At 38.7% G+C, this 25,127-nt stretch overlaps 1 protein-coding gene across 1 annotated transcript in view; it reads left to right on the top strand.

Annotated features, from left to right (window-relative positions):
• The window catches only part of ANK2 (ankyrin 2, neuronal), a 321,961-nt gene that overhangs the window by 149,206 nt on the left and 147,628 nt on the right, over window positions 1-25,127 (top strand). Inside the window, exon 2 of the mRNA XM_010575540.1 lies at window positions 15,650-15,751. Coding sequence (XP_010573842.1) covers window positions 15,650-15,751 — 102 coding nt within the window. The remainder of the gene's footprint in view (window positions 1-15,649; window positions 15,752-25,127) is intronic.

Below are 25,127 nucleotides of genomic sequence, written 5' to 3' on the forward strand. Positions count from 1 at the left end.
CCAAAAGCAACAATGAATTTAACTATTTTGTGCATGTATCTGTCCAGCATGTATTCATACTTGTTACACATCATAGCACCTGAGGCTTTTCAAAGGACCTGAATGATGCTATCCTGGAGCATTCATCAGTGAAGGAAAAATTATACAGCTATTTTAAACTTACCTCACAGTAATTAACACAGAAGAGAACCCTATACCGATTAATAATCCTTAAAAGGGCGCTGGGGAGGGCTTGCTCTCTCTGATTATAACTGGCACTGCTGTGCAGGGTAACTGGGTAGAGGTCAGTAGGAATCATAGCGTTGTTTAGGTTGGAAAAGACCTTTAAGATGATATTGAGTCCAACCCTGAACCTAGCACTGCCAAGTCCACCACTAAACCGTGTCCCTAAGTGCTACATCTACACGTCTTTTAAATATCTCCTGGGATGGTGACTCAACCACTTCCCTGGGCAGCCTGTTCCAACGCTTGGCAACCCTTCCCATGAAGAAATATTTCCTAATACCCAGTCTAAACCTCCCCTGGCGCAACTCAACGCCATTTCCTCTTGTCCTATTGCTTGTTACTTGGGAGAAGAGGCCCACCCCCACCTTGCCGCAGCGACCTTTCAGGTGGTTGTGGAGAGCGATCAGGTCTCCCCCAGCCTTCTTTTCTCCAGGCTAAACAATCCCAGTTTCCCTCAGCCGCTCCTCATGAGACTTGTGCTTTAGACCCTTCACCAGCTTCAGTACCCTTCTTTGGACACACAGTGGATGCTACAGACTGCTGCCTGCTGACTTGTATTGCGCTACGACCAATAGTTTGAAACCCCAAAGAGAAAAATGCTGGTTAGATGTTACAATTCGTGGAGGATCTCTCTGTTTCTGAGGAATTTGGGGCTTAATATTTCAAATACATTCCCAGTTCCACTTACGGGTTGCATGTGCATTGCGATATATTCTATGGGACTCTGTTACCTACAGACAGGCAGTCTGTCTCCATTACCTCCGTTACCTCCAGCTGTTCCTGAAGCATTTGAAAACTGCTAATTATTTCTCAGCTAACTTTGTGGGTTTTTTGGTTTGGGTCGGGTTTTTTAATTCTGCAGTGGGCCTCTTCTGGGATAATGGGGGGATTCCAAAATGCAATCCTCAAAATGATTTTTATCCTACTGGGCACAATCGTGATTACTAACTCAAACATTGAGGGAATGTCCTTATTCTCAATTTTGGTGGGTTTTTGTTTGTTAGTTTGATTTTTTGTTTTGTTTTGTTTTGTTTTTTTAATGATTACTATCCTAGCTAAAAAACCCCTCACTATCCTAAACCAAAACAATAAAAACCCAAAACAAGATCAGACATGATATAGACAAGAGCTGAAGTGACCTAGCATCAGAGGTTGTCCTTTTTAGATATATTTGAGCTCCTCTGCAATCAAACCCGGGGGATATATCAATTCAAAAGCAAGCTCATCACGGTTATTATCTACGTGAACATGAAATACCATGTGAATCACAGGAATGAAATGGTCATGAAATCTCTACTCCTTATACATTTTGTCTTGATTTGTAAATATCAAGTAGATGCAACTTGAATTAATCATCTTTTTGATTTAGAAATTTAGAAGGCATTAGCAACATTCTGAAATTTTGTGCTTTATGTAAACAGAGCGAGACCGAGAGCGGTAGGAAAAAAATCAAAACATTCAAAGGCATGCAACTGGGTAATTCAATAACCCTCACATGTAGAGGCATTTCACTCAGTGGGACTTAAACTTTATGTGCTAGGCAGGCTGGCTGTATGCTGGAAAGCAGTTCCCCCCCACCCCAACGCCATTTACATGCATAGCTGGCCTGGTAGGTGTAAAAATAGACAGGCAGCGCCTGAATTGGAAATGGTCACCGACTGCTGCCCGCAGTTGCTGGGGTTTCGGGTTCTCCGTGACACAGGACGGCTTTGGGAAAGGGAGCCTGGTACGAGTGGCCGGGGAGCGGAGCACAGGCAGGATCCTCCTCCTGGATCGTCGGCTGTCCTTCGGGAGCACTGGACACCCGCTGCGGCGCAAGGGCAATCCCACTTGTAGGAGTTAGCAGAAGAACTGATATGGGCAATGCACCAATTTGCCAGTCTTGTCATTCAGATAAGGGTTTAAGAACACAAGGGAACATACAGGATTTGGATAAAACCCCTGACTATTATGGATGCAACAGTGAAGAAAGTAAAGATCCTGAGGCACTGGTAAGTCTTGCCTGAAGAAAACAGGAATCAAAGGGAAAAATTAAGATCAGGGTTGTGCATGTTAGATTTGAAAAGGATCTCTGCTCGGCCTGAATTTTACTTGATAGCTTGCAATATTAAGAGACCTGCTAAATGTGTCCTGGTTCAAGCTTTGCTTTTGCTATTGTGACTGACTGTAATTAAAAAGCAGCTGTCACTAAGCTGTGTGGTCGCTTACGAGTGTTGTCAGCTACCAAAAGGTTTAGGTATAAGGAGAGAGAACACCATCAGCGAAGCAAGTCTTTCAAATGAATGGATGTAATTAATTATCCTAGTTTACACGACTACTATAAATGATCCTGCATCGATCATTCTCAAAACTTGAACTCGGTAACATTTTTATAAGCTGTTGTCTGTCCAGTACATGATATTATTTTCTGTGTTTGCAGTAGAGACAGAGCCTCACAGATCTTTATGCAGATGAGGGTTACAGTGAGTGGGACCGGGCACACGCAAGGGGGTCATGCTGATGACTGCAGGACTTGAGAGTTAGGCATGCAGTAAGTGATTATAACAGTAATGTCAGCATTTGGTCTGCAAACCAGAAGAAAATCACTGCTTTGAATACTTGTATAATGTCTATGGCAAATGAAGTGCCTCTTTTGTCTTTTTTTTTTTTTCCTCCTTTTTTTTCTTCCTCAGTTTGGAAATTCATAACTAAATGGTTATTTCATTCAAAATTTGCAATGAAAGGAGGTAGTGTCAAAATTTCTGCCAGAACAGGAAGATCAGAAAACCTTGAATGTCGATATATCCAAATATTATGTTCTCCCATGTTGATCTAAAATAAAATTGTTCTCAGGTCAATATTATGCCTTGCACTGGCGTGAATTGCTGCAATGCATTATAGGAAATGTAGTTGAGATGAGTTACAGTGTTCGTAAGGGAAGAGGAGACCGGAGGCACTCCCGGCAGCAGCTCACAAGCAGCTCGCTTTGTCCTAGAAAATAATTTTGATGCTGTCTTGGTTTTCTGGTAGGAAATCTTTTTGGCTGAAATTTTCTGACCAGTTCTATTGCTTATTTCACTGACAACACAGTTGGACCAGTTCTTCAGAAACAAAACATTCTTTGAGCTAAAACATGATATTAAACAATTTCTCTGAGCTTTCAGACGATTTTTTTTTCTCCCACCAAGCAGTTTTTGGTTGAATTAACAAATAAGCTCCAACATTTGTGATGGGAAACATGCAGTCAGGGGGAGGGATAATGCAAGCACAGGACTTCCCGGGGCTGGGGGGCGCAGGACACAGGTCTGCTTCCATTGCTGAATATGTGGATTTCTTTTCTTGTTTCTGGCATTATCATATTTCCCTTAAGGTGAGTGGCCTGAAGCTGTTTGCAAATGTAAGGAGGTTCCCTGTGACACAAATAAGCAAACTCTGTAACAGTTCTCTCTGAATGTACAGTCTCCAAGCTGCCCTTCTGCGTAAGGTCAGGTCTTTGAGGAGGCAGGAGTGAGCCAAATCGAGCAGCATGTGATCTTTGAGGTTTTTTTTCTTTTTTTTTTTTTTTTTTTTCCCCTGGATACTTAGAGCTTTTCATAGCAGGCAGAGATCAGGCACTTTGATAATGTAATTGGTACATTTAATCGTAAGATCTTGGCTTTATATGGCTCTGGTAGGGACTGACAGAGTTGCTTTAGAATATCTGCCTTGATTCAGATGTTACAGTGCTTGGAGGATTACAAGGGAAAATTGCTCTATATCCCTAAGAAGGTTTACAGTCTCTCATTATAATTATTATTTTGATTCCTTACCAAAATGTTAAAAGAAAAAAAGATGTCTGTGAATTAGAAATGTCAGCGAAGTTTTGTCCTGAAGGGAGAAATTGTATATTGTTTTTTTTTCCCCAAACAAGAATATAGTATCCAGCACAATACTCTGTTAGCTATACATTTCCTATAGTTTTATATAGCTGTAGCCACACTCACTGTCTTGGTTTATTAAAAAGGGTGCCACATCAAGCTGAATATGATGACTCTCTGAATCTCATATCAAGCTGCAAGGTTCAGAATAATTCAGTTGGTGTTCAGCCAACTCAAATGGCAGAATTGCTTTGCATAATCTAATCTTTTCGAAACTAAAATAAAATACAGTCTGCTGCTTCATGTCTGTCTTGCTGAAGAAATCAGGAATGTGTTGGTTTGACTATCCCGAATTGTCTATAGGATGCCAAATAACTTTCTCAAATGGGGAGTACAATTTTGATACTGAGTTTATATTTGAAATAACTGCAGCATTAAAAAAACCCCAAAACTACTTCATAATCCTGTATTGTAGATTTAATTACTTTTTTTTTTGATGTGCTGAAACAAAGACATCTCAGATGACAAAACACTGAGGTTTGTCGCATTCACTGTACATGAGTCTTCCTCTTTACTTGGTTATTTAATTAGTTTTATATTGGCTCTTGAAAGTATATGATCTAGTCTTGCTTTGTAGTGCTGGATCATGTTGTATTTCAGACAACCTAGGACAGACTGCTCTCTGAGTTTCAGGACAGGATCATTCTAAACTCCTACTGCATCATTCAGAGGAGGAGTTTTCTCTCCCTGCTCAAGGTAGTGGATTTGGCAATGTGGATTTTTATGTCATTGTACAAGACAGCGGGAGAGTCAATATAGGGAGCCGACTGTGAAGCAGCGATGCTGAGAAGTGATAAGCAATTTGCAAAAACTTGGGAAATATCTGTGTTTGCAGAGTGTAGGATTCATGGTCCAACCAGTGCCTTTCACTCCCATTACTACAGCAAATGTGAGTGAGTGCCTGGGAGTGAAACTAGAAAGTTTTAAATACTTAAGCAGGCCAGAGCCATGTGTTACAGTCTTCTAAAACGGGGGCTTACAGGCAGTGCAAAATGCAGCCAAAGAGCTATTCATTCTGTGTATTTTAGACACGTACCTTGAAGTGGGATAAACTGCTTTTAGGAAGTATCCCTTTTCATTATTATTAATACTTGATGCCATAGGGAGCCTCTGTGGCCTGCTTGAATTAGAGGTGTAGCTTTTATACAGGTGAAATTGGATGAAACTGGTTCCTCTCTGCTGCCCAGAGCTGAATTGTTTGAAATTTAGGCCCAGGATTAATGGGAGTTTTGTTTTATAGGTAGTGTTCAGCTGGGAATTAAGGGGAAATGACAAGTGCTTAATATTATGACCAATATACAAATGGCAAATGTCACAGTTAATGAAGAGAAGGGTTTTGTGTGGTTTAGATGTGCTTCAGTTGTAATTCCCCAGTTGATTGGGGATAAATTAATGTGAAGAGAGAAAGGGAAATTATCTGTGCTGGCTACGATGCTATTTGTATGAATCCTAAAAGAAAAAGAAAAAAAAAAAAATCCCTAAATGAAACATGATTTCTTCCCACAATGGGCAAAGTTCAAAATTCTTCATTTACTGCTTCAGTATCTGTTTTACCTTTCTGTACAAGTAAGGTTGTTATGATGAGTCTTGCTGGCAGAACTGGCATTGAATTAGAAACTGCTGCATTTCAGTAACACCCTTTTTGTTTGCATCTATTTTAGTCCATCTCCAAGAAACACGAAATAGTTCTTTTCTGTTTGTGGTACCTGTAAGTTTGAATCAATGGGCAATCGGCTTGATTTTTAGCACTGATGGTGTTAGCACATTTCTCTTATTAGAGAATGTCCCCTTGACGAAAGGACAAGGGATGGAAGGGGATGAAAAATTAACAAGAGTGATAGAATTATCTGTCAACAGTCTGTTATAAATTTTATCACAGGATATGTTTTTGTTAAGCCCAGTTATTATTCTGCTAGATATGCTTGGAATGGCATCCTAATTCTTTCTAGAGGTGTTCTAGCATTATTATCTCTTTATTTAGGAACATCATTAGTAATGGAAACTTGCTATGGAAACCATTTAAATGCCTGCCAAGTTCTAAAGTTGTTACTAACACCTCAAAATCTCGATATATGGCATACAGATGATCCTAAATAGTTTTCCTTCCTTTAATATTATTCAGTTCCTTTAGTGGAAATCTTGGTTTCATATCAGTATTTAAGAAACTTCAGTAAATGTGTGTGTTGTTTCAGGAAATGACTAAATGATAGTTTCACTCAAAATCCAGCACAGGAAATTTTCCCATTAAACAATAGGATTTATTCATTTCTATTTTTAGAGTAGTTTAAAAGTCTTAGTAAAAGACATGAAGATTTTTCTAGTTTTTATGATTACTCAGACTATGGCAAAACCTTTCATTCTTTAAACCCATATACCTTGGGTTTTGGTCTGGGGGTTTGGTTTTTTTTTTACTTTTCCTTCTTTTTTAAAAAATCCAGGCCATGTTTTCCAGGCGCTTTTGAGATTCTATTTTTTAGATTCACACTGATGACTATAATTCAGACTTGCACACATTGTTTCCAAGCTGGGACTTATACTGAAATGTTTGTTTTTGAGAACGTGAATAGCCCAGTGGGACATGAGGGATTACACATGCCTGAAGTTCAGCTAGTACTGAAGTGCTGTTCTGGATTAGAACCTAATTACTGATGTTACTTTCTATTTTAAAATCAGTATGGATTAAAATAACTTCTATCATTTCAAATACTGTTTTTGGAAGGAACATGCAGCTGGGCAAGAGACTTTTATTCTATTCTTTTTCATAGAGGACTATGCCGTTTTGCCTCAGTTCTCACAAATCCTTCATTGACATAATAAAAGTCAGCTGGCAGCGAGTCCAGTATGTCAAATTAATGAACGTAGTGGGAGGACTCCTACAGATGTCTGTGACAGCTAAGTATCATAAAGGGTTTATAGAAGACATTTGCTTCTTGGCTCAAGTAAGGGTTGATTTTACATTAGTTTTCTCTTCCTCTTTTGCTGCTGCTGTATTTGCTAATATTGGCCCAAACTCAGGAACACAGTTAAGTGTATTTAAATCCATCCTTTAGCAAATAACTTAAACCTGTTTAATTTGAGATCGATTGGACCTAAAGATGTGATAAGAATTTTGAAGTGTTTGAAGTGTTTTGCCAAATGTAGCCCTTTATTCTTCTCCTGGTTAAAAACAAAGCAAAACTGACTGGGCATTTGTACATTCCAGTAGAAAGAAAAGGGTGGCTGGATGGCTGGTATCCTACAAGCTCTGGAATTTCAAGGAGGGGTTGGCAAAAGAGTCAAAGGTGTTGAAATGTAACAACCAGCATAAAATGAAAGTCATACCTTATGAATAATTGGGAATTTTCCCATCAATATCAAAAGACAGACTAGTTGAAGCCTGGCTTTTCCATTAGTAAAAATTACAAGGGTCCGTAAGCATGTAATAACTTTCAGTTGTGTCTGTCTGGAGCGATCTTGTAGCAGGAACTGGTATTCAGATAAAGCTGTTAGCTAGGCATTGTTTTCTCCTCCTTATGTTACTCAAAAATATATGTTTGTTGGGGTAGTGCAACAGCAGTAAGAAACTTTCTAAATATTAAATGCAGCTTTCTGAGAGTAGCCTTCATAGTAAGACATGAAACCGCTACAAAACTGTCATATGCAAATATTAAAATTACTGCAAAAAGTCTTTCAATTCAACAGTTACTAAACCATGTTGGAATTACAATACATTTGTTATTTTATAATGTGCATATATCAATGTGTTCCTCAACCTACTTTTATTTTCTTAGCTTCTTTTTTGCAATGGCTCTTTCCATCTCCAGTTATAGCAATGAAATTAATTTCTCAAGGACACTCAAGTCTTGAATGTTGTTGCACACTCTGTCTCCTTTGGGTTGCAGCTTCTTTGTCTGACATAAGAAAGCTTTTACCAGTATGTATAGTAAACACAAACAACATTAGTCTTCCCACCTACTTTGGCACTGTATAATTTTGGCTCCTACACATTCCTTAGTAGATCTCATGAGAGAATATTAATTCTGAGGAACACAGGACATACTGAAGGGGTCACTTCTGAATCCGGTCGACTCCATCACAGGTTTCTGTGTCAGGCAATCATTTTCTGTGTTTAAATATGCACAAGCTAGTTTTGATTTGAAATCACTGAATGTTTTAATCCTGGGTCATATGCAGTGTATATCACAAAAGCTTTTTCTTTTCTTGTAGCTATTTCACCGTCTTGTTATTACACAATACTTTATCTGTAAATAGCAATAGTCTTTATGCCAAAGTTTGGGCCCGTGTCCATACTGTATGCAGCATAATGGTGAGGGCAACTCCAGCCGCAGTTCTAGCTCCGTGCCAGTAAAAGTGGTGCCGACTTCTCTGTCTCCTTCGTGACATTCTATGATTAATTGGCCTAAATACTTAAAGTGCCTTAAATTATTCAGGTGCATAATATCTACTTAAAAGAATATTTTTATTTTTTTTGATTTATAACCATCATCATCGACCTAGAGAGATAGACCCCTGAGATTAAAACAATTAATTGCTAGATGCTATTAGCTACATCTTGGTAGAGAATTTCTAACTTGCTAGGGATCTCTGTCTCTGAAAGCTTGTCTTCCTCTTTACACTTCACAGTTTTTGTGATTCAGCTTCTCATTGCTTAAAAAAAAGGTTAATTTATTGTAAGGTGAGTTGTGTCTTGTTCCTGGATGAGAAGATGCTTTAGATTATGAGGAAGAGATGTTTAGTTAAGAGTGCTGTTTTAGAATTGTGGGCTTTTCAGTTCAACTGTTTATTAACAAATTCTACACAACCAAAGGTACATAGCAGAATGAATTAGATCTGAAATGCCTATACGAGCTTGAATGAGAAAAGCTGTGTGATAAAAATACTTTTTTGAAATAAGAAAATTGGGCATGTTGTTCATCCAGGAATTTGGATACTGAAATTTCTTTAAGATCTGTGATTTACTCTATCTTCCTTCATGTCTTCCAGTAAATTAACAGGAGGGAAACATACATTTTTATAAGCAAAGGAAGTGGCTTTGAAAGTAAAGCATTGTTGTATTTCTTTTCTTTCAGAAGATGAACATTATTTCAATAAAGTCTGGGAAAATATGTTTCCATTATAGCTGTTGTCATCTCATTTAACTCATCTACCAGTGTTAGATTACTAAGCCTGTGCCATTGCATGTCCAAGATTTAGCTCGCCTTGTGGCATGCATATCAGAACTTCAGGCTGAAGACTCTGCTGTGGTAGTTCAATTAAAAAAAAAAAAAAAAAAAAAAAAAAAAAAAAAAAATTCCTTTGCCTTCTTGCAGTCATAGCTGCATCTTAGGCTTGCAGTCCACAATATCACCATTGTTCTGTTGTGATGCCTTTTGGAGTTCAGCAGCCCTTTGCCCTCAATAAAAAATTAATTCAGTGTACAAAAGATAAAATGTGAGCTGCTGCAAAACTAGCTGGCAAGTTTTACAGAAACTGTTCTGCAATGAAAAAGCGTTCCTTTTGAAGTCCCATCTTTTACATTTGAATGCTAGTATGGAAAAAGCTACCATACTGGCAAAAATACCTATGTGATAAATGAGTTGAGTAATGGTAACACCTCATCTGTGCCACTTTTAGAGTTGCACCCAATTAAACGTTGGCTGGTTTGAACAGATGGTTTCTGAAATCAGAGAATAACCAAGCCAATTGGGACAAAATTTAGTGGTTGTCTTAAGGGTGGGAGCATAAATTGACTTTCTAGCAAGTATGGCATAATAAAAAATTAATGGAATGTGTTTACATATCTGTCACTTCTGCCCCCCGCCCCCGCATCCTTTAAGTACTGAATAACATCAAGAAGCTACAAAAACTTGAGTTTAGATTATGCAACTTTCCTTCTGTGGTGAGCTGAATTCTGAACTCTAGGCATTACCTGAATATATTAACATGATGAGCTATCAGTCAATTAAGAGCTTTTTAATGAAGAAGAAGAGGTAACAAGCCATTGGGATTTTACTAATAATAGAAACGGCTGTTGGACAAACACTGTCTCACAACTCTGAAGTTTGTAAATGGCATTAACACTGTCAGATAACCCTGAATACTGCCATATTGACAATTTCTGTCTTAATGCTGATTTTATGTGCAGTAGTAATACAGGATTCAATTTAACATGAGGGTTTTTATAACTGCTAATGATTTGAGTTTCTTGATTTATATAAAGCATACAAGTTAATAGCAGGTTTTGCTCAGGGCCAGCCTCTTCAAAAGTTATAGCTAAATAAATTTCCTCTATAAAATCAAAGCAGTATGTCCCAGAGTCAATGCTTGAAAGGTAAGTCTAAAAGGTTTATTAGTATTCAGAGACACACTTCACTATACATACAAACCAAAAATGTTAAATTAAGGTGTAAAAATACTATTTGGTTATTATATATAATTTTTGAGTTCTGTTTTTGCTGTCATTCAATTAATAAGCTGTATTTAACAGATGAGAGTTGTTCAGTAGGCCTTGTTGCTAGACTCCATTCTCCCACAGAGATATTTGTGATTATGGACAGGCTGAAGTCATTCACCTTATTTGCAGGGGGAAAAAACCCAAAGCCAACCTGCAGGAATAATTTTACTATAGATTTGATTTCAAACAAGTATTTGGATGGTTTGGATAACGTTAATATGAAAGCTGTCTTTTGAAAACTGAAGCCTCCTACTCCTCCACTCTTTCCTTCTTAAGCATGAAGCTGGTTTTCACCAGCAAATTTGAATATGTGGAGAAATTCCTATGAGTTTGGTACAGTATATGATTTCACAATTTATTTTTGCACATATATAAAATGTGGCTATAAAATGCCTTTGAGCAACAGGCGCGTGCCATGTGCGCTAAGTGATGTGGTATGCTATGAGACAGGAAAGGCAACCAGAGCGAGGACAGAGGAACCAGAAGGGAAGGTTTCTGACTATTTGAATAAAATACTGATTTCCATATATGATTTAATTACTGAGATTCCCTGAGCTATATGTTTCAAAATCAGGCAAAATTCTGGCATTGCAATTAGTAAGACAGAAGTTGAATCCACAGCCTCTCAGTCATTTTTAAAAAAAAACCCATATATTCACTCCATCATTTCTTATGTTTTCTTATGCAATATCTGACAACTAGCTACTTATAGAGAACACGTTTGCATTCTGCTGTGAGTGTGCTTAAGGTTATAGTGATTTTTTTCACTTTGTAGTTTTTTTGTTTATAGTACTCTGTAAAGTCTCATTTCAGGCTGAAATTATTTATCCTCAGTCAAAAGTTAAAGAAGAAAAGTTAAGTTAAAAGATATGATTTTTTTTTTTATAATGTTCAATAACACTAAATATTCCTCACAAATCTATAGCATGTATTAGAACTGCATTACAAACAGAGTTTTTTAAAAAAGTAGGTATCAAAGACTTGTAGTATTTTGTTACTGCATATGTATTGGAAGTTGTATTGAGTTTGTGGGGGGTTTTTTTGTTTGGTTTTTTTTTTTTTTTTTTACACAGTGACTGTTGTCCTTCTCTTTGGTCAATACTTGACATCTGTAGAACTGCAAATAAATAGTCCAGATCCAGTCATGATTGTAGTGAAAAGAAAAATTCGCTGTGGAGCTGTCAAATGTTAACTACTGTAAGTGGTGCATTTTTCATAGAGCACTTTGGATGTCTCGGAGTAGTACATTAGAAAAAGCTTGTTAAGTCCACAGACTGTGAGTTTGTCCCATACTAAAAAAATACCATCTAAGTATTCTCCAATCCTTCATACTTTATTCTAACAGCATGTTAATAACATATTGAGTAGATTGCCCAGCCATAGTGGCCACATGTAAACAAAGTGATCCTTAATTCCGACTGCCCTGAAGTGTGGGTGGCATGTAGAGATGCCAGCTGAGACTTTGCAAATTAACATGTCAACATTGGAGTTTCCCACATTGCGAGCCTCTTGTTCTCATGTTCACATGGTTGCTGGTAGCTGCCTAAGGTGTACTTTTCTCTTGTAAGCCTTTCTTTTCCTTACTGGTAGAGTGCTTGCTTTTGAGTATGGTCTGCATACTTGTGTAAAACTCCTAAAAAAAAATCTCAGGGGTGTGTGCACATAGGAAGAGATGATGTGATAAGTATCATAAAGTGCGAAGGACTCTGGGTCCATGTTTTTATCTTCTTTCTTGTAAAGAAAGTATCTTCAAATAATGGTTTGTTGACACTTTGTCTTCACCAGTCAAAAAACTGGTAAAGACCAATATGCCAGCTTCTGTGCCACTGAAATTCATCACGAATTCAACTAAAAATCTACATGTGAGGAAACAAAGTATGTCATGAAATTACTGAATCAATTGGAAGAGCCCACAGATCAAAAATCACAGTTTCCTAGCATGGTAAGACTACAGAAAACTGCTGCTGTTGACTACTGAGACAATTTTGTCAGAACAGATTTGAATTCGTAATGTGCTAAAGTGAGTAAATTGCTGAGACAGCAGTACTGACAAAAATGCTTTTTAAAGGCCTTAAAAGAATGGGGGAAAGGACAAACTACTGATGACCTACCGAAAAATTGGAGTTGACAGACCAGGAAAGAAAATAACAGATCTGAGTACTCCTAACTTCTAGGACTTCTAAGCTTTGAAACACAGTGCTGAATCTTTTGAGTATTTCATGGAAGTGCTCACTAGTACGTGAATTTGTATATGAAGCAACTGAATTGGTGCGTCATGTCTTCAATTTGTGTGTTCAAGTTTTGATATAAAAGAGAACATCATGCAAGTCTGTGAGAAACTATTCTGAAATAGGGGAGGCCAGACTGTGAAGAGATGGGTACAATCATATTCATCTGAGATCAATAGATGTTACAGTGAGAAAATTCATAAAAAAACAAAGATCATGTACACTAGGATTTTCAAAGGCACCTAAATGAAATATCAAGATCTCATTGTGTTTCACGGGGATTTTAGCAGTTTTGTCCCTCTTCTGTTCACAGTCAGGCACTGTTACTTCAGAGTGAGAACATACACAACAAGAGATGCTTCTGGAATAAAAGTGCCTGTACAGGGAGTTAATTATGAAGAGTTAATTCATAATAACTCCTCATGTAGACAAGAAGTTCATATTCCACATTGTGATCGATATTCAGGTGTACGTAATGTGTCTTGAAGTGATGTGCATTGCAGGAATTTAATTTTGAGATAACAAAAGTATGAATCAAGGAAGTGAGAATCTATTTGGAAAGCGCTGCTTGCGTCTTCTTAGCCAGAAACAAATGGAATATAGTCATATGGTCTTAGCTACAATCTGAGCTTCCAGCAATAATGGAGAGACTTCAACATTTTTAGCCTTTCATGTTACTCTGCGTGAAAGAAAAGCAAGTGATTATTGATTCATTCCTAATAAAACAGAAGTTGTAGATGTTTGTTTGTTGTGTCGTTCTCCCTTAAGCTTTTAAAAGTATAAAAACAGATGATTGCTGTTTTGCCATGGTAAATTATTGTAGAAGTAGTAAACCATGAAAAAAAAAAAAATGGGGAAAAAGAAGGTAAAATGTGTGTCCTATTGAGGGCAAAGATGCTTTTCCCATTAATATCAGGAGTGTCCAGATTTACTCCTCATGTGCTCAAATATTTGTTCTTCGTTGATGTTTTTACCAAGACAGTTGATTTTTCAAGGGCATTTAAACATTAAAATCCAATTTTGTGTCTTCACGCGCATATACACATCACGGGAGTCGGTGCAGTGCTAATAGCTATCCTTCGATCTTAAAAGGGATCTCTTTCAAGTACCTGTCAGAATCTGCTCCTGTGTCAAGCCTCATCCAAATGCTTGCCTGACTGAAGCCTAAAGCTATAAAAGGGTTCTGTCAACGTGAATTCCTGCGCTACCTTCCCCTTCATCCTGCTGCGTGTTTGGAAAGATAGTCTGTTTTCTTAACAGTAAAAGATGTGGAAAATGTGCTGAAGTTTGCTGAAAGGAATTTAAAAGGAAATATTTTTGTCTTGGCATGTAGCGCAGTTGTAAGAAGAATCATTTTGATGACATCCATCTGTTGCAGATTAAAATAGGTTGGAATCGGGGATTGTGAAGTGAATTAGTACAGTATGTTAAGTAGGGTGATGGAAATAAATGCATTGAAATGGATTGGGTGACTGAAATAAATTGCTTTGTTGATCAGTATTAATAAGCTGAAAGTGGGAGGCTTTTAGGATATTCTTGTGATGTGAAAGAATGGCTTTCACCTGGTGTTTCTGACAGGGAGGTGCAATTAAATGAGAAACATACTCCATTCGAGGTGTTTCAGTGGAACACCAAGTACTAGTCCAATAGCGTGCATGCTCTCCAGTACCTCTCTAATCATATCCCCACAAAACAGGCTTTTACAGTTATTTATCTGCTTTTTGAAACTCACTCCTACTCTATTTATTTCTTTTAAGTATGAAAATTGTTACTGTCTCTGTGTGCGTTCCCAAATGCTTATTCTGTTTAATCATTACTTCTGTTGCACGACTTTGGTTTTTTCCTCTTGGTATCTGCAGTTGCATTAGTAGCCAATTTACCTGTGAGTAGGTTCACGTGTGGGGGAACATCAAAGTATGTGCTGGTTTCAAATAGCCAATGTAATTTCATGTCATAGCTGTAGATAAAGGCAAGAGGGCTGACACATTTCATGCTCCCTTGCTTAACAGTACATCCCACAATCTAACTGGAAAATGAAAACATGAGGTTTGGTTTTTTTTAACCTATAAATGCTAATGGGGCTTTAAATGCGATCGTATGAATGCAGGCAGTTTAGGAGTGAGCGTGTTTACAACATTATCCTGGATTTAGATACTCAGGCTTGAGTACTTCATCCGCTTTGTTCTATGGTTAGCTACACTTGCAGCGCTGCCTGGTTTTGTGGGCCCTTTTTTTTTTTTCTTTTTTTTTTTTTTCTTTAGCATGCCCCAATTCTGTGTCACAGGTGATAAAATATATCCATTGGACTTTTTTGCTTTTGGATATTGTTTTTTCGCCAGTGTATACCTCTGTGTTACGCCAGTGTGTGTACATGAATAGGCACTGTAGTCATGTAACTTTTTATGCCAAGTACAAATCCAACAGCAATGTATGTTTTCTTAAGTAGCATAGCCAAGAACAGGATTGGTCAATTATTTTCCAGAGTTTTGAGCGCATATATATATATATATGTATAAAAAAAACCCAGAAAACTATGACTAGCAAGTTGATGCATTAATTTTTTTGTTGTTGCTAATATCAGTTACAATGATTTCTGTTTTTTTTCTTTGGTTCATGCTTAATTTTGAACTTCAGCAATTATTGCGCTAGTTTGCTCACTCTGACAGGTCTGCAGTTCTTTTGTGCCAGTATTGCCTTCTCCAAGTATGTATATGCTAATTAATGCAGATATCATGCAAAGTCAGTTTTCTTCACAGTTTTATTCTCCTGCAGCATAAAATGTGGAAACCTTTCACTGATGCTGAAGTTGTACTCTCTTTTAAGTGGGAGCTAACTAGAGAATTTTTTTTCTTCTTATCTTTTTACAGTCTGACAGCAATGCAAGCTTTCTCCGAGCTGCCAGAGCTGGCAATCTGGACAAAGTAGTGGAATACCTGAAAAGTGGAATAGACATTAACACATGTAATCAGGTAAGATATTTGAAGGACAGAAGTTTGCAAGAATAAGTTGCACCCCCACCCCCCCCCCCCCCCAAACCTATTTTTTTCAGGCAAGGTTACTTCATGCAGATGTTTTGATTCACTGCAAGCTATGTTTTCAGTCTTGTTCTTCAGTGGTATCTTTCTACAGTAGGCTGATAATGTTTGTAAAATTGTGTTGCTTTTAGTAAAGCTTTCTGTAAGCCTTTTTGGGCACCTCTTTCTTGCCAGTGTCCTGCAGGTATGGATATATGTTAGTGAAGTACCTATGATCAAAACTTAAGGTATGCTTTGATAGTCTAACGCTAATGGACCTGCTATTGTGAAGTTCCATTCCAATGGAAACCGTGATACTAAATATAGTTGCATTCTTCAAAATACTCAAGTTATTAAAAAAAAAAAAAAGTTCTAATTCAGGAAGTTATTAGGTAGTATTCTTTGGATACAGGTAAATACTATGATAAAATATGCCTGGATATCAAGTTGAAGGTTCTCAGTAATTCTGGTTGCTTTCTTTGTAGAAAGCTACAGTGTAGATGGCCAGAGGCATCTGTGTTCAGCAAAACCCACCCCACTCCCGGTCTGCTTGGTTTTGTTTTGCTGTGAGAGAGTGAGATTGAACTCTCTGTCTGAACAGGAGACTTGGAAAGCTGAGGCCCACCCGTTAGCCAGTTTTCTTTCCCATACGGAAAGTCTCTCATTCTTTTATTTGTCTGGAGAAGTGGGACTATGCCAACACTCATATTTTTTTCTCTGTTAGTTATTGCTGTTTATATACTGTATCCATTTATTAATTGTAATGAGGCATGCCCATGTAACGGGTATTCTTAATTTTAATGAAAGATATGCCTTTCTCTAGAGAACTTGCATTGCAAATAGGAGTTGAGGAGCAATAGGTATTACAACAAATTGACAGATGAGCAGAGGATGGCAGTGAGATGACTGTGATTAATAAATTCTACAGCATGCCAGCTGTCAGGGTTTGGGATTATTTATTTTTAAAGCTATTTCAAAGACCTCTTTTCTGGCATCTTCACAGGTGTAGGGGTTTAAAAGAAAGTTCCAAATTTCCTGTTGCAAATGTTTGTCCAAAGGACAGTGTGAGCTGGCATCCTTGGCAGAGCCAAGGAAGAAGTTGAAAGCTGTGTATGAAAAATGGTATCCCTAGCTTATATGTGAAGACATTGCTTGGAAGTTTTGAAGTGAGGTGTGCTTGAATGAATAAGAGAAGTCAAGCTGATGGAGACTAACCATGTTTTCCAGGCAACAGTTTGCAAAGATAAATGTAGTACTGTTTGAGTGGATTTCAAAATGGAGTTGCAAAACATTTTTCAGTCACCTGAAGAAGTTTCTTGTAAACGTCATTTTTTTCATATTCAGTGTGTTATGTTTAAGCCCTGTAGCACAGGGACATTTTTAGAGTCTTGGGTTTCTATCACATCTAGAGCAAGCGTTCTCTTCCAGGAGACACTCTAATTCATATGATAGTAATAGCAATAACTTAAAAAAAGAAGTAACAGATCTAAATTTGTAAAAAACTTTTTACTATTCTTAAATAAATTATCCTGGTCCTATTTCCAATATGTTGATACATGTTTCTCCAAAATAAAGAAATATGGCCTGTGTTTTCAGTTTTATGCTTACTTTTCAGGGCCTGTTATTGCTTGGCTTGCTCATTAAATTAATGTGAATGCTGGGGGAATGGGATAGCAATTGAATAAGTCATAATAAAGAGAGCAAATGCTAGCAAAATGAAGAGGTAAATTTGCACGTTATCTGTGGATTTTATTAATCCTTTTTATTCAGATCATTCAGTTAATATTTTAGCAAGCAAATTTTAGAACTAAAATATTATTTGCTTGTACACAATAATCTATTAAAATCAGGTTTTTCAATGTTTTTTCTATTTTGTGGTGAAAAGTATCATCCAAGTATCACTAAATAACCTAAAGACAGAAAAAGGACGGAAAGTATGTGCTTTACTGAAGAGAAGAAAGATAATTCCATTGTGAATCTAATGTCCCCCCATCATTCACATTACATTTATATTTGATATAATAAAAAATATACCCTTTCTGGCAGAGTACGTTTCAGGTATAAGACATTTAGACCTGCTCTGTCCTTTGGGAAGTGTGTAGGGATGGAATATACTGGTACTGGATAGCGGAAAAAATTGAAGTAAAAAATATTATTTTAGATTTTGTATAGCGAAAACACCCATATTGTCTTATGTCTTCTGATTGCTCTTCAGATTAAGATCAGAAATAATCGAGGTTTTCATTACCGTGTCCTGAGACACAGTTGTGGCTCCTAATGTAAATTGTGTCCATAAGCTGAGCTGCTAGTTGCCGTGGACATACCTATGATAAATAAGTAAAATATTTAGGAAATAAAGCTGTATTTATCTTTGGAATTAGTAAGGAAATTATGTTGTGACTCCATTAAGCTGTGACAGCTAATAAATTGCTCTCCAGGGCAGCTAGAAGGAAAAAGGCTGTTGAAACAGCACTTCTAGGTTTTTTTGAACAACTAAGGTGAAAGGTACACATTTTCCAAGTCAATCATCAGACTGAAAGCTTGAGTTGTTTTCCTGCTCTGATACGAACGTGGGCTTTAGAAGCTGTTGATTTCTTTGGTAGCAAAGAAATGCTACAAAAGCATGGGTTTGATTTGGTGGCAAGAGCAATAATCCCCCCTGATACTGTAAGCCTTCATTTTTCTGAAAGAATTTTAACAAAGTCGTTGGGGAGCATGCTCTGGAATAGTACCCTGCCAGCAGTGCTGATGGCAGATTCCCCAGTCTTTGGAATTTGATTTGCAATTACTATATCTCTGAAACCTTGGTGAAGAAATGAACCTTTTGTTTTTCTTTTTTGATATCTGGAGGCCACTTGTATGAAAATTATTAGTAAGTTGCTTCAGAAACCTGTAAAGGGATTACTTTGAAGGGGCAGAAAGAGTTGTGAGTTTTCTAAAGGTAGTATTCGTACATGTCGCGGTTTAAGCCCAGCCGGTAACAAATCATCAGGAAGCTGCTCGCTCACTCCACCCCCCTGCCCCTGTCCTGGTGGGATGAGGAGAAAATACAAAGAAACGCTCGTGGGTCGAGACAAGGACTGGGAGGGATCACTCACCACTTACAGTCACAGGCAAAAGACAGGCTCAACTTGGGGAAGAAACAAAATCAATTTAATTTACTACTACCAATCAAACCAAAACAAGGATATTAGTAAGTAAAACCCAACCTTAGAACACCTTCCCCCCATCCCTCCCTCCTTCCCACCTCAGCCCCACTCCTGGTTCTCCCCCCCTCCTCCCCCCGACGGCACAGGGGCTGGGGCTGGGGTCGGTTCCTCACACGCTGCCTCTGCCGCTCCTTCCTCCTCAGGGGGAGGAGGACTCCGCAGTCGTCCCCTGCTCCACCGTGGGGTCCCTCCCACGGGAGGCAGTTCCCCACGAACTTCTCCAACGCGAGTCCTTTCCGCAGGCTGCAGTTCCTCACAAAGTTCCCTGGCGTGGGGCCTTTCCGCGGGCCGAGCTTCAGTCACACTCTGCTCCAGCGCCGGCTTGCCCATGGAGTCCCGGCCATCTTGGGGGGCATTCCTCTGCTCTGGCGTGGGCTCCTCTTTCCCTGGGCTGCAGGTGGGCATCTGCTCCCCTGCTCCCCTCCGGGGGTTGGGAGGGGACAGCCTGCTGTCTCACCACAGCCTGTGGGGCACCCCCTCCTCCTACTTCTTCTCCACTGACCTCGGTATCTGCAGAGGGGTTCCTCTCACATTCCGATCCCACCACTCACTGCAGGTTTCCCCTCTTAAATCCGTTCTCCCAGAGGTGCTACCGCCGTCGCTGATGGGCTCGGCCTTGGCCAGTGGCGGGTCCGGCTCGGAGCCGGGGAAGCTTCTAGCAGCTTCTGAGAGGAGCCGGCCCTGCGCCCCTGCCCCGCTACACAAGAAGCCTGCCACGCAAACTCAAAACAATACATCATCTTCCCTTGGCTTACTTGTGGTATACCCTAAACCTATTATTATAAGAAAGAGCTTTGTACTGTTTTAACTGTCTTTTTTACATTTCTGGTGCGTCTTTGACTTCAGTGGTTCAGTTCTAATGGAGACTTTCTTGGTCTGTTGTTTGCGTAAATGCCCAAATCCTATCTGGGCCTTCATAAAATTTTAGAAAGCATTTTTCGCAGCTGTATAGTAGTTAGTGCATGATCTCATATGTCTTCAGTGGGTTCTAAAACACTTCTTCATTTTGAAGTTCAAAGGAAGTGGGAGGAGGTTTAGCACTCCACAGTGCCAGTCTCCTCCCTTAGGAGCAGTTGCTGGAACTGTAGGGGTAATTGTTCCACCAAGAGCAAGATTAAATCCAATTCAAAATGTGCACTCACATAGTAGAAAGAGCACTGGGCAGTGTGGGCATTATAGAAATATTATGTACTACTTTATCACCCTGAAAGCATTATGGTCAGCCAGTTGATTTTCCTTAGCCAGCCCATGTGAAGCACCTGATCCCCTGTGACCTGAGGTGCGGAAGTCTGAGGTTTCCCTTGCTATTTTTGTGAGATCTCAGCTGGTAAGTAAACACTCAGTGGGTAGTTATTTTTAGCTGACTAGCTAACTTGTGTCCAAGCAGATTAAAATCTTGTAGCTCACTTGCATTAGCAATGCAATTCTGATTACCCTCAGATGGTTAGAGAGTAGCCAGATTTTTTTACCTTGTTTCAGGAAAGTGTAAGCTTAAATATGTTTTTATCATTGGTTGATCTTAACAATAACATGAATTGTTTTATGTATTTTTATAAAAAGGCACTTAAATTTTCTGCTTAAAATATTACCTTCCCTTTCAGGAAAGTTATTACTGCTGTAAAAATACACTGTTAAAGTTTCACTATTGATATGACTGTAATGTGATAGAATGTTTTAGTTTGGCTCTTTTGTAAGTCTGTCATATAAATCCGATTACTCTTGCTTCATAGTCTAGGGACCTACATTTGCAAAGCTTATTTAGGTGACTAGTACCATCAATTTTAACAGGACTGTAACTGTGACTTAAAATAAATACGCAAGTAAGTGTCTGCATCAGTCCTGAAAAAAGTCTTGACATTCTAGTGAAATCAATGGTGTTTCTTTGAAGGCAGACTTGAAAGCTCAGGCTGTATGGTGTCCAGTTTTCCCCTAACTCTTAGCCAGATTTAATCAAAATGACCACTAACTGAACAGTGGCTATGAATTCTGAAAGTAAAATCACTTAAAGGTTGTTTTTAAACAACATTAAAATCAGTAAATCATTCAATAGAAGTGTCACTTTAGCTCTGTTTTGTAACTCATGCATCATGAGATGGGCTAAAATTTCAGTGCACTGTCTAAATAGACATTTCAGAGACTATTCACCTTCACAGCCTACAGCGTCAGGTTCAACTTGTTGGCAGCACAGTTTGTTCTGTTTGACTCTAACAGTGGAAGAGGAGGAGTTCCTGGTAAAAAGATGCAGTTATTCAGGGAAAGGTTGGGAGCAGAGGAGAAGACTGTGAACGTGCTGCCCCAACATACATCGACTGTGCTATCTGTCTTGGGCAGGGGTTCTGTGAATAACAACTATTAATGAAAGGTGGTGTTGGTGTAGCATCCCTGGTTATACTTCCATATCCCTGCACATCACAATTATAAGAAAAACTCCTGTGCTTTGGCTACATTTGGGAACATAATGAGTGTGCCTATGCTCACTCATGACCTGCCTCCCCAGTTTCACCCCTGAGTCCTGGTTCCCTAGTCATCCCCGCTGTACGTGTATTAGTTGGCTCTCAGGCTCCTTCTGACATACAGCAGCTGGTTTTCTCTGAGATGAGACCTAGGAGTAGTGCAGGGACCACTCTCCTCATGCAGCAGGGAAAGCCTGTGCTGGGCGTGCTGCGGCTCCTCATAGTGCCCCAGTATATCTGAGCAAAGGTGGATCCTGTAAGCCTTGTCTCAGGCCGTGAGCCACATTGTGCACAACTTACTCGTGGCGTTGTGCTAAAAAAAAATTTAAAAAAATCCCTCTTCTTTTATAGCCTGTGGTACAAAATTCACGTTATTTCAGGAACTTTCACCCAGAGAAAACAAACACATGCACGCTGTGTCTTTGGGATATGGTGCACCACATGGGACCAGGAGAAGACTGCAGACAGGAGGTGGTGCGTGGTGTGAGGTGCCCAGGCTGCTGTAGGGAGACCTAGCGCGGACGGCACGTAAACTGTGCTGTGTCGCGTTGCCTGGGGGCTCGGGCACAGGTGCACAGAGAGACTGCCCTGGCATAGGAACCTGGGGTGTGAGGGATAGATTTTCAAAGTTTCTTGGTATTCTCAAGATCTCCAAGTCCTTAATACTGTGGAAAATTAGCTAGATGTTCAATTTCAAAACTATGTTTAAGTCCTAGTTAATTTAATTTAAGGATGCAGCTAAGTGCTAGTCTGAAGAAGGCTGTTTACCTGAACTGGAGCTTTATACTATCCAAACGTTATCTATATCACCAAGAAAGCCTCCATAAAATTCCTTGCTCCTTTTCTGATATTTATATGCTGACATTCAGGCTGGATAAGTGTCAAAACTAATTATAAAACCCACAATTGTAGCCACTATTTATTTTTGAAAAAAGAGTAGATGGAAGAATAAGAAATGAAATAATGTAAAATATTTTGAGACATTACCTTCCCTGCTGAAGAAAAGCTGCAGATGATTAAAGTAGGCATGTGTCAAACGGAAGTTAGGACATAAAAGCGAGAGCAGTTCTGTTGCCTGTGCCAAGGAATTGAATGGTGAGCAGGCTAAGAACTGGGGCTTTCCATGTGCTGCTTATTGAAAACATATAGAAAGAATCTTGTTTTACTGTCTAGAAGAAGGTTTCTATTGAAAGACCTACTGTCGAGAAAAACACTCGCTGAGTTATGTGGGACACAACCTGGCAAACTTCAAGTTCCCCAGTTAAGGGAGCGTAAATCTAGACTCAAATTCTTATATTCAAATAGATCTAGCAAATTTTATGTTTTGCTTATAAGCACCAATATTAACAAAAAGGATCACCCCCAGGACAGAGCACAGTTAATATGATAATTACTTGGAAACGTTACAAATTTTTTTCTAGTGTTCATATTTTCTTGCTTGCTATGAGAGGAATATGACTAGGGTTGTTTCAGATTGATCTTCTGTGGAAAGCACTTCCCATTTGCAGCTGGCTGGCAGAGCTCCTTTTGCACTGTACAGGTGAAATCAGAGCCAGATGAATGCAAACATCAGAATAGAAGCTGTGTAATTTCTTAGAGGCTTGAAATGGATACAGTATTCCTGGATGATAGATGGCATGACCACCAGCTTTCAGGGTCTGTGGATTTGCACTGTGGTTAAGATCAAAGCTGGACTTATACCTGCACTTATTAGGGTAGAAAAAAGTGGTTGACTAGTGTGCAGAACAGAAAAATCCCATATTAACATGATTTAATTAAGTAATTTTACCTGACATCTGGGTTGAGTTAACTCAGGAATTTTCTAGACTGTATGAAGTGTTTTGAGCTCTTGACAAACAGTACAAAACAAAAAAATGCTAAAATAGCCCCTTCAGATCTATGAATAGAATTAATCTCTGTTTTGGATTGTCTCAGCCCTGGTAGCCAGGAAAAACTTCTGTCTGTGCACTGGCTAATCTGTTTCTCTGAAGACATTTCCCAGGTACAAAGAATGAACTGAGATGGGCATCCTACCTCATCAGGACTAGTGAGCTCAATTTCTTAGTGTTCACAATCCATTGAGCACAAACAGGCACTTCAGCTTCTTGCAAACTCTGATTCTGGTGCCCTATAAAATTGCTCACAAAGCTTGTTGATAACTAAGACCCTCAGCTTCTATTGATTAAGCATCACTGGTGTATTGTAAATTACATTAGGAGTGGGAGCAAACTCCTCTTCTAGAGGTTAGGGAATGGTGAATAAGCCATGGCAGCTGCTACTGCAGCCTTAGAGTTATTCCTCCTTCTCCAAGGGGTTTGAATGGAGTGTCTACGTGGTTCTGTTCCAGCTGTCTAAGGGGAAAAGCTAACACACTCTGTGCAAAACACTGGAGGTGTATTTTGGTTTTAAGAGTGATATATCTGAATGCTCTTTCAAAAGTGAAGCCTTCTATATGCAGGATTTTTTTTTCGTCAGTATAATGCTATTTTTAGACTAGATCCCATCTCAGAAACCAGTACATAATGTTAAGAGTAAGCTTTCCTGCACAGGGATGAGACAAGAAGATGCTTGCTTTCTTCAGTTTTAGTGTTTGTTTCTCATATCCTAAGTTTTCATAGAGATCTGTCTTTATAGATAATCAAAGTATTTCCCCAGTTTAACTGTTTCAAAAATATGATGGAACTTAATGTTTCTGGTTACACAGAATACAGGGATTAGTTACAGTTATTAATATAGTTATGCAGTTAATAATTAGTTATTGCTTAATTATGCTTTGTTGAATGCTACCTTTATAGCAAGTTAAATTACTATGGAATTGCTCACTTAAATCTGAGTTCAATCGCCATCATCTATTCTGAAAATCATAAATAATTTCTTTATTTTTGGAGAGAGTTAGAAATGTCAGAGGACAAAATTCCCCTGTTTTAAAAACAGTCCCTTAAAAAAAAATCTGATTACTGGTATTTTATAGGATGAAAACCTGATAGCCATTGGAAATCTCTGATTCCTTTAAAGCTATTTTCCTTATGTTTCAAATGTAGTTATTTTAGGATATGGTTGCTATTTCTAGTTAATGTATCAAGAGAAAACAACTTGCTTCTGAATCAACGCGCAAAATGTTGACTAGCAAAATGAACTTTAATTTTACAGTATGCATTTGTGCAGCCCCAGTTCTAACAGAAGTTAGACCCCAAAATCTGACAAGTCTAAGGGTTCATCAGCTGTCTGCTCTGTTTTGAAACAGAATTGGTAATCCAAAAGGCAACATAAAGTAACGTTTCCCCATCTTGTCTTTGGAGGCTTGTCAGTTTTCATGGTGGTAAGAGTTTCTTGAAAGGAAAGAACTGATGGATTTTGGCATTTGTGTTGAAGTCTTCTGTATTCACAAGGAACGTAGGTGAAGTCTGACACCTTGAACAGAAAAGGATTGAAATATTAGGTAGTTTGGGGGCGGCCTCCAGCTCCCAGGCTCTTTAAAACTTAGATCTGTTTGGCTTTTGCTCTTGTTTTGTTGGCTTCTTTATAATTTGATCGGTGTCTTTATTGCTTCAGTTACAGCGAGACAGAGCACCAGCTATTAATTACTTCCTCAGTCCAAATGGAAAGCAGCTAATACTCCCAATACTGCTAACTATAGACTAAAGTAGCACTGTAGTCATAATGAGGTCG

Source organism: Haliaeetus leucocephalus, unplaced genomic scaffold, assembly GCF_000737465.1.
Source record: "Haliaeetus leucocephalus isolate CR32 unplaced genomic scaffold, Haliaeetus_leucocephalus-4.0 Scaffold484, whole genome shotgun sequence".
NCBI lineage: Eukaryota > Metazoa > Chordata > Aves > Accipitriformes > Accipitridae > Haliaeetus > Haliaeetus leucocephalus.